Source organism: Tauraco erythrolophus, chromosome 2 (assembly GCF_009769465.1).
Source record: "Tauraco erythrolophus isolate bTauEry1 chromosome 2, bTauEry1.pri, whole genome shotgun sequence".
Lineage (NCBI taxonomy): Eukaryota > Metazoa > Chordata > Aves > Musophagiformes > Musophagidae > Tauraco > Tauraco erythrolophus.
The window spans coordinates 94054669-94071282 of NC_141466.1; the positions used below are offsets into that span (position 1 = coordinate 94054669).

The 16614-nt window shown below is 36.8% G+C and overlaps 1 protein-coding gene across 4 annotated transcripts in view; it reads left to right on the top strand.

Annotated features, from left to right (window-relative positions):
* The window catches only part of SPAST (spastin), a 39195-nt gene that overhangs the window by 1629 nt on the left and 20952 nt on the right, over nt 1-16614 (top strand). Inside the window, exons 2-4 of one of the 4 annotated variants that reach the window (XM_086631608.1) lie at nt 2687-2773; nt 4027-4110; nt 9727-9822. In XM_086631608.1, coding sequence (XP_086487734.1) covers nt 2687-2773; nt 4027-4110; nt 9727-9822 — 267 coding nt within the window. The remainder of the gene's footprint in view (nt 1-2686; nt 2774-4026; nt 4111-9726; nt 9823-16614) is intronic. The other 3 variants (XM_086631609.1, XM_086631610.1, XM_086631612.1) reach the window with 3 other exon arrangements.

Here is a 16614-nt window from a genome sequence, read left to right on the forward strand (position 1 = left end):
GTTGTGGCTTACAACTGTTGGTGATTTGAAGGGTAAGCCTTCAAATACCAATTTTAATCACGGACTTGCTTTATAGATATTTTTAGAGTTGCCATATATGAATTAGCTGCACAGGTAACACGTTTAGTAAGAAAAAAAAATCTTTGCTACTAACACAAGCAGTTGCAAAGCTCTTACAACCCTGCAAATGTAATATTCATGTCACTGAGAAAGAACTCACTTTGCTTTAGTACATAGATTTGTTATTTGCTTATCTGTTTTTACTGGAATACATGCATACCTTTTAATTTATTTGATATGTAAACAATATTTTTATAACTTCTGACAGAAAACAATTTATTAGTACGTGAAATGGTTAGGATTTCTGGGTTGTCTAATATCCTGTTAATTATGTGGCGTTTTTGCTGTTCTGTAAGCTATGCATGCTTCAGTAATTATGATAGCACTTCTGAAAATTTTTATGTTTCTGAATTATTGGGGAAACTAGTATTCTCATTTTGGTATTTTCAAAATCAAGCTTAACATTTTTTCCTGGGACTGAGAAGGCACATGTTGTGAGTTGACCCCAGTCAGCAGCTAAGCAGCTGCATAGCTGCTTGTTTCCTCCCCTCAGTGGGACAGAGGAGAGAATAGGAAGAGCAAAAGTGAGAAAACACCTTAGTAAGTGAAGGAAAGAGGTGGGGGGAAGACAAGTGTTGCAAAGGCAATTGCTTACCAATGCCCAGCCAGTTTCTGAGCAACGGCTGCCTTGGAAGATAGCCCCCACCCTGTGCTTCCTCTACCCAAGTTGTTATTGCTGAGCATGATGTTATACAGTATGGAATATCCCTTTGGCCAATTTGGGTCAGTCATCCTGCCAGTGTCCCCTCCCAACTTCTTGTGCACCACCAGCCTGCTGAAGTGGGAAAAAGAAAACCTTGGGGCTGTGCAAGCTGTTCAGCAATAGCCAAAGCACAGACATGTTATCAACACTGTTTTACTCACAAATCTAAAACACAGCACCATAGGGACTGCTATGAAGAAAATGAACTCCATCCCAGCCAGATCCTGTACAGCAAATCAATGACTTCTAAGGAATGTGACTTTTAATGTCTTAATCACTGAGAGCAGATTCAGAGCACTGCCTTTGCAAACAGCTCGGATTGGTTTACTGCTTTTAAAACTTCTCCAGGTAAAAGGTGGAAGTGAGATTTTAATGATGACCTTCGTGTGTTCACAACTGCTCTTCAGAATAGCAAAGCAATTCAGGCAATAGCAGTGTTGGCTGGAATAATCTCAAGTTTGATTTCTAATAGCCATAATCAGCATTAGATTTACACTGCAGTTGACACCGTTTCTATAGGTGATGGGAAGAAGCTGAAAGAAAAAAAGGCTACAGAGAGGATCAAAGACACTCAGCTTCAATCAGTCAAGATATATGAGGCTGGTGGAGAAAGGGCAGCAATAAAATAATTTCCAAGTTGTGTGTTGTACATAACCGCAGGAAGGTGCTACTTCTGAGATTTGTGTCAGTAAGAAGAGCAAAGCATGGAATTACCTGCACAGGGTAACTTGCCAAATGTTATTAAAAGACTTTGCATCTGGAGAGGAGCAAGAGAAAACCCTTAAGAGGATTCTAGAAATGTATTGAAATATCTTTACTGGAACTAAAATTTGCTAGAAAATAGGTTTGGGACTGAAGTTACAAAAATATTTGAGTGCAGAAGCAACACATCCCTGGTAACTGGCACTTTGGAATAGTTTTGTGAAACTTCATCTCTTCTGAAACTAGGGTAATGATATCTGAAGGTTTCGTTCTAGGCATTTTTCGTTTTTTCTAGCACCAGCAGCTTGTTAATGCTAATCAGGTTTAAATTGTAATGCATAACGTGCTGTATTCCTGTGTGGAAAGGCATGATTAGTGTGACATGGCTACCTTGCAAAAGTGTGTTTCCATATGCAAGTATCTTCTTAATGCAGAGTATTTATAGAAAGGGAGCAATGTGAAGGAGATAGGAATCTTGCTTCAGAGGGTTATTTGTGGTCATAGTGTCAGATAGCATAGGTTAGACCTAGGCATGTTTGTGGTTTTATTTGCTGTAATATCCATTTGGGACGTTGTTGGCACAGAGGTGTGCTCTAATTCTGCACTGTACTTCACGTGAAAGTTGACATACACTTGCAATACAGCAGTTTGATGATAGGATGAACAAAGAAATACATCCATGACACATGAGCTGCTCTGTACAAAAGTTAACCAGGGGAAGAGTGTCTCTTGGCTCACTCGTATAGTATCTTAGACTCATTGCTTTTCTTACTGAGTTTCTGTGTTTCTGGTGTTAGTTTGGTTTTGGCTGTCACTGAAAGTTAAATTTCACCATTTCTGTTATGAATGAATATGTGTAGGCTAGCTTTTGTTTGGTTTTTTTTTTTTTTAGGGGACTGATCTTTTTAAGGAGGATGGAGAAGTATTCCTGAAACAGGCAAAAGTGATTTGAGGCTGGTGTAGTACCTGTTTTTAATAGAAAAGTTTATTTTAAACTAAGTAGATACAAAGTTGACAGTGTCCCTTTAAGTGTTTCTTTAAATCATAGGGTTTTTTTCGAATATCTCTTCTTTCCTCTTACTTGTTTTACACAGCATTATATGGAACCATTCCTAAACTTTAATTCATTACAGAAAATAATGGGTTCACTTCCTTTTTAAGCAGGACAAAAGGAACAAGCTGTTGAATGGTATAAGAAAGGAATTGAAGAACTGGAAAAAGGAATAGCTGTCTTAGTAATTGGTCAAGGTAAGCCAGTTTTGAGTTTTGTGGAAAAGATTTTGATTTATGGCTTCTTCAGAGTGAGGAATCGATATTACTAAATATGGTAGGTGCTAGCAATGGTCTGCTGTATGAATTAATTCGTGTTTCTTACTCCTGTTTTAGCTGTAGGTCAACACTGGTCTGTTTCTCTGTTCTTCATTAATGTTCTAGTCTGTAACACAAGCAAATCTTCCTCCAAATATTTTCAGACTATCCAATATCATAAGCAGTTCATGAAAATGCTGATGTAAAAGACTTGATTTCTTCTATAATGAGGATGCCAAAATATGGAGTTTTTATTTGCCAGAGTTGACAGTTCATGTTCTCACTTATGCAGAATTTTATATTCCCTTCAGTATCACTAAAAAAAACCCCACCAATTTGGAATGGTCTAGCATTGTGTTTCTGAATAGCTTACGCCAAATAGCTGAACACTTCCAACAAAGGAAGAAAGCCATCTGTGTACATGGAAACATTTTAAGCTGTAGAGTAGAAGCAGGTATGTACCATAGAGAAATAGGTGTAGTGAAGGACTTGCTAAGAACTTCTGTCCTCGAAATAATATAGTAATAATAATTGACCCACCCCCCCAAAAAAACCCACCCAGACCTGTAACTCCCTTTGCAGACTGCTGTTTTGTTCCTCAGCTATGTTTAGAAATGTTTGTGAATAGTGTGTGGTGTCAGCAGCAATACCAGTAGCGTTTGATACAACCCATCTGAATTGCACATTTAAAAAAAACCAAACCAAAACCCCAAACCAAAAAACGCTTGACTTGAAGAGACATTGTTTTTTAGGAAGTGGTATTATAAATGTCTGTAATTCTGTGTGTTTTGAAATGTAAAGGGACACAGTCAACTGAATTATAATCTGTTAATTTTGCCAAAGTCAATTATTTCATATTGTACTTGCCTCTCAGTCACTTTTCAATCTTTTTAAAAATCTTTTTTCTTTGGCTTCTGTTTAGAAAAATGCAGTGACTAAGAACATATATTAGGTCAGTATGAGATGTTAGAGAATATGCAAAGCAATGCTTGGGTTCCTACTGCTATATGAGTGATACTGTAAAGCAGATAGTGTCAACTAACTTTAAATTGTTGATTAAGCAGCTATGTTCTTCAGTGGAGGGGTTAGATAAGGGGTGGGAGGAAGAGGAGGGAAGGCCGGGTGTCAGTATTTTAGCACTTAAAAAAGTTAATTTGCCACATTGTGTTTTAACATTGATTTTTCTTTGTAAGGTGATCAGTGTGAACGGGCTCGACGTCTGCAGTCTAAAATGATGACAAATTTGGCAATGGCCAAGGATCGCTTGCAGCTTTTAGGTACCAGTTACAATTCATGACTTTGGAAAGTTTGTCATTATTTGCACATCTTCATGTAATGCATTGCTCTAAAACATCACTGACTTTTAAAGTGAAGGAGTCGTTATCTGTGTAGGGTCTCTTAAGTTTTGTTTTTAGCTGAGAGTAAGTAATGTTTTTTCAGTGCTGTTGATGGCTTTTGAAATTGGAATCTCATGACCCAGTTCCCTATGCCTTAAGGAATAGGTGTAAAAGTAACTGAGAAGTCTTTATAGTGTAGCGTGCTTGACTCGTAAACCCAGGAAGTGTTGCCCAACTCTTGTTGGAGTTAGTTTAGGATTCCTGTGTTAGCAGTGTAGTAAAACTTAACGCTGTATTGCTCATCATGAGTGCTAAGTGTGCCTTCTGTAATTGTCTGCTTCATGTTCTGTTAATTCTGCTGTTGCTTACATAACAATTTCCCTGATTATTGGTGTACTGTAATAATAATTCTTTAGCATTATGTAGACCATTAAGTTGTGAAATCTTAATATTGGTAATTTTAATCTAGTAGTCTTCTATTTTAGGACTAGCAGGTAAGATCACTTCTTTTCGGAAGCATGATGTTATATAGTTTTAGCTTTATCAGAATTGAATGTTGTGTATTAGCTCTTAGTGGAGAGAGCAAAACAGTCAGGATTGGAGTTGGCATCTTACTGTGCATGATAAGACAGACAAAAGATTAAGCAACAAACCCCTAGCTTTGTGTAGTTCATCCTCTAAATTGAGAGCTTTGGAAATGCTTTCAGTTTGGGCAGTAAAATGAAAATAAAGGTGATGGTTTGTTGTTTGTTTTTTTTTCATTGCTCGTTAAGGGAGAACTAGCAAATGTTCCTGAGTTTAACTTGTGTATCTGCACCTTTAATCTTGCGCTGTGTTGCTTCGAGTTCTACTAACTCCCTCTCCTAAGAGCATGTACAGCAGACAGGAGAACTCACATTCTCTTCTCATCTTACTATTTGTGATTCTGTGTCCCGACTGGTGATCGACAGGGGAGTTGTGACAACCACAAGAAAGTGAATCCCTTTTGTTTCCCTTGAGTTACTGGTGTCCTTAGTTCTTTCTGTCAAAAAGTGAAGGGAACATGGGGTGAAAGAGTCTTCTGGCTTCTATGCTTTATTACTGGTGTTTGTTGGTAGAACCCTAGTATATGCAGAAAAGATATTTTCTACTCGTTAGGGTTAAACTCTCAGAGGTAATGTAAACTAGAGAACAAGAGTGGGAGTGATTACGTGCTAACAAACTTTGATAAGGTATGGCTTGTTGCTACCATCCTAATTACAACTAACTAGGACTTCTTTAAAAAGTTTGCTGTTTGAAGTATCAATGTCTGTATTTTCTGGGTAGTGCCTCATCCTTGCTTGTGTCATTGTAGTAGCACTTGCAACGTTGCTAAGTTGCTTACTTGCTGTGCTCCAATTGAAAAGATGAAAAGGGTAAACATTGCAAAAAAGCCTAAAGTCGAATTCAAGCTGGTACATTCATCTCTATTACCAGAATGTGTGATTGCATGCTATTTGTATGCTTCATTCAGAGGGCAGATTGAAAGGTAAACAGATAGAACAGTATGATTTCATCATTATTTTTACTTTGAAATTATCATGGTTTAGTACTTTGTTCTACTTAAAGTATTGTTAATTTTGCACTAGGGATCTGCCTTAAACAACGTACCTGAGAGCATAATTTGGATAGAAAGGAGCAAATGAAGTCATCTGTCCTTTAAGAAGGAAGGAAAAAAAAAGAGATGTTGTTTGGAGGGATATTCCAGTGGATTTAAATCCCTGAAAACTTGATCATCATGGATCTATTTGAATAATATTTGTTAAACCATGTAACTAGCTTTCATGTATTGACTGTATCTGTCTTTCTTATTTTATATGTCATTTTACATGAATTTGGGGGAAGTTTGAAGTAATGTAGAGTCGTTACTTACAGCTACAGATATTTGGAAGTTTTTAAGGGGATGCTTTTGTAGTTGAACTAAACCTGAGGCTCTCAAAGCTCTTAAGGTTCAATAAACTGATTTTTCCTATGAATACAACTCTTAAGATCAAAGAGTAAGGGTTTTCCTCTAGTTCTGTGGAATTTCTCCATTTCTTAAGGGAGAACAGACAAGTCCTTTATCGCATTAGCTCCAGGATAAAACAGACTTAAAGTAGACAATAATATACCATATTTCATCCTGCTTGCTAGACAGATGTGATTGCAGACTGCCAAACTGAAATGCCATCCAGTCAAGCAAGTTACATTGGTAATACATAGAAAGTGAAAATTAAATCATATGGATTATAACTGTCCCTTGAAAGCGCTCAGTGCTTTGATTTTTTTTTTTTTTTTTTAAATGTGTTGGATCATTAATGTAAGTTTAAGTTGCATGACATCACTAATGGGGACGTTTGACATCACTGATGGGAGTTTAATGTCTGATCACACCCATATGTTATCACCATGTGTCATCACACTGCTGGTGCCTTTTAATGTTCGGCCAAGAGGATGCAACTACTTACCTTGGATGATGACTTTACTGTTTTGAGCCCTGTTTTCATCTCGAGTCTGAATTACTGTGTCATATTCTCTTTAAAGCTGTGCTATGACACAGCCTGAAAGCTGAAGTTACTCCAGGTATGTTTCAGAGCACCTCGAGGTGACTCGATCACTTTGGCAGTCCAGTGACAATACTGAGTTGTGCTAGCTCTCAGGGGACTTTGAGGTTCTACCATTTGAATTGGCGGCACCTGTTTTTGACACAGGTTAGGGTGTGTTAGCTGTGCTGTTATTTAGACGAGTGGGTGAAGCTTGCTCTGATGGTCTTCATAGACCTGGTCTCTCTTGGATGACTGATCACCCATGTTAGAATCATTATATTTGATATATTTAGAATCACAGGATGATACTTTTTTTCCATAATCGATATGTAAAACTCAGCAGTTTGCTGTTCCTAAAGATAGATAATCACAATGTTCAGTGCAACACTATTCAATTCTAATGCTATACATATATTTTACCAAATCTGTGTTCTCCTGTTTTGGAGAGACTTTCTGTAGGGGGACGGATTTCTATCAGCACAAGTGCCTGTCTGCGTACTAGGTGCAGCTTCAGTATTTTGGTTGAAGGATGCACATGGCATGTAACTCAAATACCTTTCATCAGTATCCTCTTTGGTAATAATTCTGCCCATGTATAGATACGGCTTCAATGGACACCTTTTGGGATTCTTCCACTTTCTTGGAGGCAATGGTGGTTTTGCTTCAGGGTAACAGCGTTTTTTTTTTTTTAATTAGAAATCAATTACCTCGAACTCAAGGTCTAGTGTTGTCTAAATAAGACAATGGATGCAGTGGTGTTTATTTGATAGATTTATGACAAAGGTCTATCATCAAGGAGAAGCAATGAATGAGATTCTGTAAACTTTTTTTTTCCTTCAATGTCTGGAGACATAGGGAGAAAGCATTTAAGTGGAAGATGATAGAGTGTCCTGTTGATTCCCTGGAATAATATTTAATAGCTCAATTTATTTTAATTATTCCAGACGGCTCTACAGCTACACTGCCTCTCAAGAAAAGTGATGTACTTGCTTTATGTAATTTTATGTGCAATATTAAAATTACATGTTAATGTGTGATGTGATGGGAAAGCAGTGTGTGAACTGAAACTGGGCAACAGTTGGATTACATTTTTTTTGCTGTTGCAGTTTTGAAGTTCCTGAATACATAGAACTTGCTAAGCCATTGATAACTGTGGTAAAACCCCAGTCTCAATCTGTAGTGTTGAAGCAAATAGCATTTCCTGAATTCCTGCTCAAACGAATTGATTTTATTATGGTCACTCGTTAGAAAGTTTTTTCTAAAGTTCAGAAACGTTCTCCAAAACATAACTGATTATCTAATGTCTTAGTAAGATATTAGTATTAATACTAATTTTGTTTCCTAAGCTTCTCTGTGTACTTTCCTTTCAGATTGCATGCCCTGGACAGGGAGTAGACTGTTCTACTGTCTCCTTTAGTGGTGCTGTGCCCACTGAAGTAGCACACTGTGTTTGCAGTCAGTCAACTAAAAGGACTTTTCTTGGACTTCTTTAGAGGGAGATTTCTTAGGGTAACTTTTTGCAAGTTACAAAGCTTGTAGTTGTTTGTAGGCTGTTCTTGTGCGACTAACGTTTTCTTTGTTTTACTGTACGTGACTATTTAATGCTTCCAATTTAAAATGAAGTCAGTCGTTGGTGCACATGGTAATCTTGAACTGTAACCTTTCATGTTTGCCTGTGGCTACTAAGTTTTCACGCTAAACCGCATCTTGTTCAGTCTGGATATTATTATTAAACCACCACTTAAACTATTGGATCTAAAGGTACTTTTCAGGGAAGCAGTGAGCGATCAGGAGCAGGCAGAAGAAAGGAATGAAGCAGAAAGACTGGAAAAAGATCTGTAATAGATAAAGAAAGAGAAGCGAGGAAGTGTTTATGCTTGTTAGTTGTACGATCTGCAAGCTCTGAATGGCAATTCTTCCTCCAGTCAGGGCATTTGTGATCTCGGGTGTGCGTGTTCTCAGTAGAATTCGGCTTCTTCTGTGATATGTGCTTTCATGTTGCCAGAGGGTATCGCCTCCTCTACTTGGCCATCTGTTTTCCTGCAGCTTCTTGGTGCTGTTATGTCTTGGGGGATAGGAGGGGGAAAAAAAAAAAAAAGGAGGAGAGAGGGAATGTGACAATGTATGCCTTGCATCCCTACAAACTGTGTTTTGTTCTTACAAAAAGGTGTACGTGTGTGAAATAAAGGTGGGAGAGGATGTAAAGCACCCTGAAAGTAAGGCCTAGAGATTTTTAACTGCAGTGGGAAAAGCAGGAGTGGTAGGTGAGCTGCAGAGAACACGTAGTCCTGGGACTTAATTCTTCTTTTGTGTCTTTTGGAGCCTTACTTTGGCTTGTTTATCATGACTTTTTTGAGTTAATTTCTTTCTCCTTTGTCTTTAACCTTATAAATCTTGTATTTAGATGTCTCTGAAGTTAATCCTCTTAAAGAACACAGTTTGTATGACAATTCTATTGACTTAATTTCAAGGCAATTATATTTCTAAATAGAGATCTTGAAAGACATCATCGTAATGTATATATGGTGTTTTGTTTGAACAATTGAGGTTTCTATAAAATGTTGACTGACTGTTACCACTTAAGTGAAACATTTAATATGCAGGAAAGTGATGACTCCTTGCAGTTGGTCAAAAGTAACACTGTGGGGAAGACTTTCAGAAATGGGTTATCAACACAAATATTTAGTAAATGAAGTTGAATTAATCCTGACCATTGCTTTTGGGAAGTAACTACAATCACTAGACTGTAAAGATTGTTGTAATTCACTCAGCCATAAATGGCTGGTTTTAAAGCTGTTTTCAGTCATGCTCCTACTGATAGAATTTTCTTACAAATTTGCTAAACATGTAGAATAGATAGAAATATTCCTTTTATCTTTAACCCTGTAACAAGTGTGACAAAGCCAGACTTGACATTTCTGTGTTCAACATACATAAATTTTCTTGGTTCATTTTTGGTTTTTGTTTGTTTATTTTGTTCTTTTTCCTCCCTCCCCCTCTGTCTACTATGTAGAGAAGCTGCAGGCAGTTTTGCAAATTTCCAAGCCGCAAATGGAGGTCTATAATGACAGTACTAACCTGGCATGCCGCAATGGACATCTCCAGTCAGGTGGGTTTGGTTTTTACCAGCGCCTATTGAGGGGATGTCTCTCAGTTTCTGGTGTATTACAGGAAAAAAATATGCAACGCTATGTTCTGGCCCCACTAACTTTAAAAAAAAAGTTTATGTTTCTGTTTTTAAAGACTTTATATAAAATATGTTCCATCCTTTCTATGGCTTTGACAACACTGTTTTATTTTGTAGCATTCAGTTCTCTCTTAACAATGACTGTCTTAAAATCCAAAACTATTTACTAAGGTAACATTTTAGAAAATATTTCTCATGTTATATCCTTAAAGGAATTAAACTAAACCTGTTTTGGAAAGTGTTGAAGTCAATGTAGGATATGTAGGTTATATATTGTGCCTAAATAAGTAGTTCTTCCTTTATGATATTGTGAGAGTGAATGTGCATTTGCATTAAGCTGCTTTAAATTTCCGCATTTTTTACTCTGAGAAAGTGCTACACAATTAAAATGAGGGCGGGGGAAATAGCTCTTGCTTTTTGTCAAAGAAGGTTGTTTTTATCCTTCCCCAGAAGAATGCACCAGGGATACTAAAATAGCAGAAGTAAACTTGTTTGTCTATACACAAGGAGTCAAGTTGCTGTGAGGTTTGTGAATTGTCTTCAAAGAATGTTTTACGCCAGCAGTAAGCTATTGTCACAACTGTGATCTCAACTAATAATTCGTACAGTAGACTATAATGAGGTTAAATAAAATAGCTAATAAGCAGTGGAACTCATAACGCGTGTCTACTGAATTAAGAGCAGTATTCAGTTTTTAAAGTAACTAAACTTAAAACTTGCCGTAAAACACTTTTTTTTAAGCTCCATTTCTAGTTCTGAAGTCATCTTGCTGTTTGGTTATATTCTTTCTAATGGATGAGAAGTTAAAGTAGTGAGTCTATGTCATGTTAGGCACCTTTAGATTACTGTATGTGTGGTATTTTTGTTAACTACGTTTGTCAAAAAGATGCAGTTAAAATGGCTCTTCAGTATAAGTTCCTCTGTAGATTGACCTTGAGAACTCTTTACCTTAAGTGATCCAGTACAACTCCTGTCTTTTTACCTGGTTGGCTAGAGACTGAAGGAACAAATACATACATATACCCACAAAAGTTGATGACATGCTCCGTCTGATTCAGTATGAACAGCTGTTTCTTTAAACTCTTTTCTTTATATTTTTTTATACCTTCTTCTCAATGTGTCTCAATTGAGAATTGGATGCTGCAGAAGGTTAGACTGAACTTTCACTCTTAAAACTGTTAATTTATTAAATCTGTTGGTAACAAAGTATAGAATGTCCATTGGCATCTACTGGAAATGAAACGTTTTGCCAGTTCTGTGGCAGGTGTTTTTATATACAGAAGTTCCTGTAGCAGGAGGTGGTCACTACTGGTAAACTTCTGGAAAGTTGTATTAGTCATTTGGAGTCATACTCCTGGTGGTTTATAGAAGATGAACCACTTCTGCAAAACTGTAGAGGAGAGGGTGGCGAAACAAACGCAAAGGGCCGTGGTCTTCTGGGGATGCTTTTTTCTGAGAGAGTGTTTTCCCACTTTCTAAAAAGGAGTGCACGCTAACAGAGAAACTTTCGTTTACCAGACTCAGTGGGATCTGAGGAGAGACAAAAGGACTAAAGAGCAAGTCATAAAAGAGTTAGGTACCAGGCGTCTACTGATTACTTTGGACAAGACTTCAAGAGGCTTGTTCTATTTCCATTTTCATTTACATTTACATTGCGAAAGGTAAACTTTAGATTCATAACTTATGGAAGTCAGATGTTTACTCAAAGTTCTGAACTTCTCCTGCAGCTGTTGGGTCCCTGATAGGTTGACTCCCCTAGTACTGTCAACTGTTGTCTGAATTTCATAATTGGCTGGTGATTGTGCTCGCACTCCCTGTCTCTTTTTTGAAGGTATGGGGAGAGAGAGCGTTGTTTGTAAGAACATGTTGGTGCTACATTTTTTTCTTAAAAGTACTGTATCAGTTTCGCTTCAGTCTGCTAATCATCTTGCCATTTTTTTCTTTATACATGTTGCATTATAGATGGTATTTCTGCGCAGACAGTTGCCATCATTTAAACACACAAAGTAGATGACAAATTCTTAGAAAACTGTACAAAATCAGCTTGCAGGCTACTTGAGATAAGAGGACTGACATTAACTGAGAACGTAGGGGTACTGCAGAGATACTGAGCGACAGGGCTCTGGCATAATCTTCATTTTTCTGTCTGCGTAAAGTATTACCTGGGCCTAATCAGGCTGGGCTTTTAAAGAGTCCACGATTTTATGAAGTGTGAAACATGATCATTAATAGCTTTAACATCAAGGAAGTGCCTTTTTGCCCGTTCTTTGGTTAAAAAGTGCTTTGCTTTCTTTCTTTTGCCAGAGTCTTTACAGATGTTTGTGCTTCTTAATTCTGTCTGATATTCTGTTCTCACAGCTGTTCTGTGTATTTTTGTGTTTACAAAGTGTTACTGATTTGATATTATTCCTTCTTCAAGATACTATTTGTGTTAGCCTTTCAGACCAATTTACTTGATTCTAGAACAAATGACTACCTATCCCTGTCTTCCTCATTCATAGTTTCTTAACTCACTTGAATAACTAGACACTTTTCTTGAAAATTTATCTGATAGATTTATAATGAGGTTTTATAAGATCTCATTACAGCAGAATCACCTGCTCTTCAGTTGCAGGCATCTTACGAGTAATAACAAGTAGCCTTGACCCAAACCTGTATTTTGAAATACATGTTTGTTGTTTAATATCCATCACTCTTGTTCTCGCAGCAGTCTTAAATTAGATGTAAAGCAACTTAGCTGTATTTTTTTTCCTCAGATGCTTATGTTTTCCTCTGCATTGTGCATTGGTTTTTGTTTTTAAACTAGCTTAGGAAGATTATGCCAGTCTTGTCAAAGGCAGTGGTTTGAGTTTTATGAACTTATTTACTGGGCATACAGTACTGGTAGTATTACAGTGATTCCAGTGTACCATTTTACATTTAATGTGTAAATCTCGGCATGATATATGATCAGAGAGAGCATTAAATTTTTCTTGCAATGTTAGCACTGTGCTAGTAGCTAGGATTTTATCTCTCTTTTCACTTGGAAGGATTTGCTGGCATGTCTTTAATAGTCAGCATATATTGGCAGTGTTTTTCAAGTTGCAAAAATTCTGCTCTTAATACTGAAGTTTTTAATGGAGTTTCCCAAGTAGCAATAAGATCGTTTTTAACAGCATAATTTGGCAACAGTAAATCTTTTGACTGACATGGCTCTGTCAGTTGTTCTCCTTTCTGAACTGTGTCCCTGATGTGTGTAGCTGTGCTACCATTCGAAACATGGGACATGTCCTTCTCAGTTGCTGAAGCTTTCTGTTAGGTAGCTTTTAGTACTTGAATGTACCTATTCGAAAAATCTGAATATAATCTTTGAAGGAACTGCTATTTTGGGGACTATGGTGAATGCTGATCCTGCATAACTATCAGTCTTTCAATTGCTGCACATCCTTTGCTATGCAGTATTTGCAGAAAATGTATAGCTAAGCAGTTTAAAGGTTGGGTTTTTTTGAATAAAATTATGTACATAACGTTGCAGACAATTCTAGACCAGTAAAATTATTTTTTTTCCAACTTGAGGTCCACAGACCACATGCAATAACTGACATAAAAGGATTAAGAGAAGCTATCAATAGGCATAAGTAAGGAATTTCTAAGGAATATTCCCTGCTGATTTTTTTTTTTAAGGTGTCACAACTAAAGGCTGGAAAGTGTTCTGCAATACTGGAACCACTGCTACTAATTTTAATTTAAACTCTTTTTTGTATGCTTAGGAAGTTATAAACCAGCAGAAACTTGTTTATTAAGTTGTGCCTTAATCTGGTTTAGATGCACAAAAGAAAATATGATTGCTTTGCTTTTTAGAAATACAAAGCATGCTGTTATCTTTATTAAATAAATGAGCTAAAGCTGCATGTTTCCCAGATTGTTTCTGTGTTTCCAGGTAAGTGGTGTAATCCAGCTTCTTTTAAAGTTGTTCAAACATATCCTTACTTCACTTTATCTTTAAAACCAGTTAAATATAATATATATGCATTGTAACATTTCTGTCTGTAAGAGGGTCCGAAATTGAGCGCCCATGTCTGCAGCTTATCACAATTTAACCAGTAGAAAACCTCACACAAAATTTTGCTGCTTGCTTGTTTGTAATTTGTTTGTGTGGTGTATATATTTGGATGACAGATTAAAATTGCAGGGATGCTTTCAGGACCAGATGGTTGTTATGTCTGTGTGATCTAGTGGCATTGGCTTGGAGCTTTAAAGCTTTTTTATTCCATCCAGTCAAGAATTAGAGAGTAAAATCAAAATGATCAAGCCCCTATTACTATCCTAGAAGTATATATGAAGTAGATAGGTGAATTGTTCAGAGTTTCAAATACAAATGAAAAAATACCACGGTCTCTTTTTGTGATTAGAACATATTTTTGACACTTCCTTACTGTTTTATACAGAATGGTGAAACGTTTGCCAAATGGCTGCGGGAGATATCACAAAGTTTTTAAGGCCACTTGCAACATATTTTCAGTCTTTCAGCAGATGACAACTACAAATGTGTTTTGGGGATTTTGTGTTTGTTACAGCAAAATGTATCTCGTAACGAAACAGTGGGGGCTATCAGTCTGACAAGTGACATACATGCGCGCTTAAACACTTCACACTTTAGAAATAGGTAAACTTTAGATAAACTGTCATTCTGAGGAGTTTGATCACATTTTTATTTGCCGATTCAATGAAAATTTGTATATAAAATTAAGTTTTGCTCTGGAGTTGACACTGAACAACTATATTAAAGAGTATTTCATCAGTGCTTCTTTCTGTGCTCCCATCAGGACTGACCAGAGAACATATGTAAACGTAGTCGTCATAATTCCTGGAGGTACAGCTAGAGTAAATCATAATTTGTATTTAAAACTTTCTCTTTTTCCCTCCCTGCCTATATTTCCAGCTTCCTGAAATGCTCTTTACCTGTGCAATTTTATGATACTTGAAATTGCACTGTGTGTATTGTTCTCAGTAGGTGGAGTAGTTCTGGGAAAGTGTGATAACTGAGCAACATGTTAGGCTGAAGGAGATGGAGAAAAACTACTTTAGCTTTTTGAAGCCTTCTCGTGTTGACTTTAAGCCAGCTGTGCAAACGAGGCTGAAGGAAGAAAAAACCCACCTAACCAACCAACCAGAATGCCACCTTTTGATTAAATTGGACCAGTCTAAGTGTTGAGTAGCTAGGTTTTTTAATAAATTCTTATACTGTTTTTTTAACTAGAAAGTTACTAAGTATGCCTAATTTTGAAGAATTTTGACTTGGAAATTCCTGTGCAGGAATGACTAAGTAAATTTAACGAGCTCTGGATCTATGTGTGATTTAGTCAGTAGCCAGTTTTGATTTTGATTTTGTCTTTGTTTTATTTTGGTTTGGGTTTTTTGATGGGGGGTGTGTGTGTGTTTGTGGGTTTTTTTGTTTGTTTTTTCCAACAAATATCTTACAGGTAAATATAGTTAATTTTCTTCAAGTTCTCTTGTTTTTTGCATATTGAGACATCTGTATTGTTTCTGATGATCCCTGCGGAGTTTCTGTAACTCTTAAAAGGGGTAGATTTGTGACTGGTGAAGGGCTTTAGAAGCTTGTTAGCCAAGTAGTTCAACACATGGATAACTGCAGGCTGTGTAAAGATTTGTTCATGGTAGTATGTTTGAAGAGGCTGAGAATATGGTAGTAATTAATTGATCCTTCCATGATACTGTTTCACTGAAGTATTCTTATTTACATTTTTTAAACATTACATTTAAAATTATGAGGCTTTCTATTTCAAGTATTTTTCATTGAATTGCAGTGTTACAAATTAAAAATTCTTCAGAGTCATTAACTTCCTTAAAAATCAGAGTTCTTTGGCCCATTGCCTAAGACTAAGAAGTTGCAGATTTCTAAAATCTTAGCGAAGAAACTTGTAGCAGAAATTCATCTTGAGCTTCCTTACCTCTGACGCTATATTTCTCTGATCTGATCAAAAGGCTCCTTAATCCTTTTTGAAGGATGTAAAATAAGGCAGTATTTACAGTTTCCATCACAGACAACACTGCTGTATTCCCACCACAAAAAAAAACCCTGATCTGATGCTATTCTGTAACCATTAACCAGCCTGACCAACCTCCATGCTTGCTGCGGCACGTTCTTACCTTTTAATCTCTGCTTTCATGTTTTATGCTTGCCATTTATTTTCCAAGAAACTTTATTTTGTCATGTCTTCCATACGGAGAATGTAAAAATCAAGTGTTGTTTCACTTACTCTGGACCAAAACGGCCTTTTGTAGTTTAATCACCTGTGGCCAATATGTTAAGTTTTATCTGCCACCTAATTTGAAACCTTCCTGCTCCATCAGGGAGATGAGTTAGAATAAGTGTGAACGGAATGTGTAGCGGTGTTTGAATTCGGTGGTATAATATAATATTTTAAGACAATTTTAAATGTAGGAAGGCAAGCTGCTTCAGAGCTGTCCATTCAGAATTTACTTATCGTTTGAGATTCCTGAAGTGAAAAAAGGTTGTAAGAAAAAGCTCCTGACAGTTGCTTGCAGGTGTAACTATTTTATTTTTCCCAAACTAAAGTGTCTTGATGAAGCTTCTGTGTGGAAGGTGCTAGAGTGTTATCTAGCATCCAAAGTAACTAGCCTGCTAACATCACTTAAAGAATGAATGCTCTGAATAGAATGGCTTGAAATTTGAGGATTGTTATAATGATT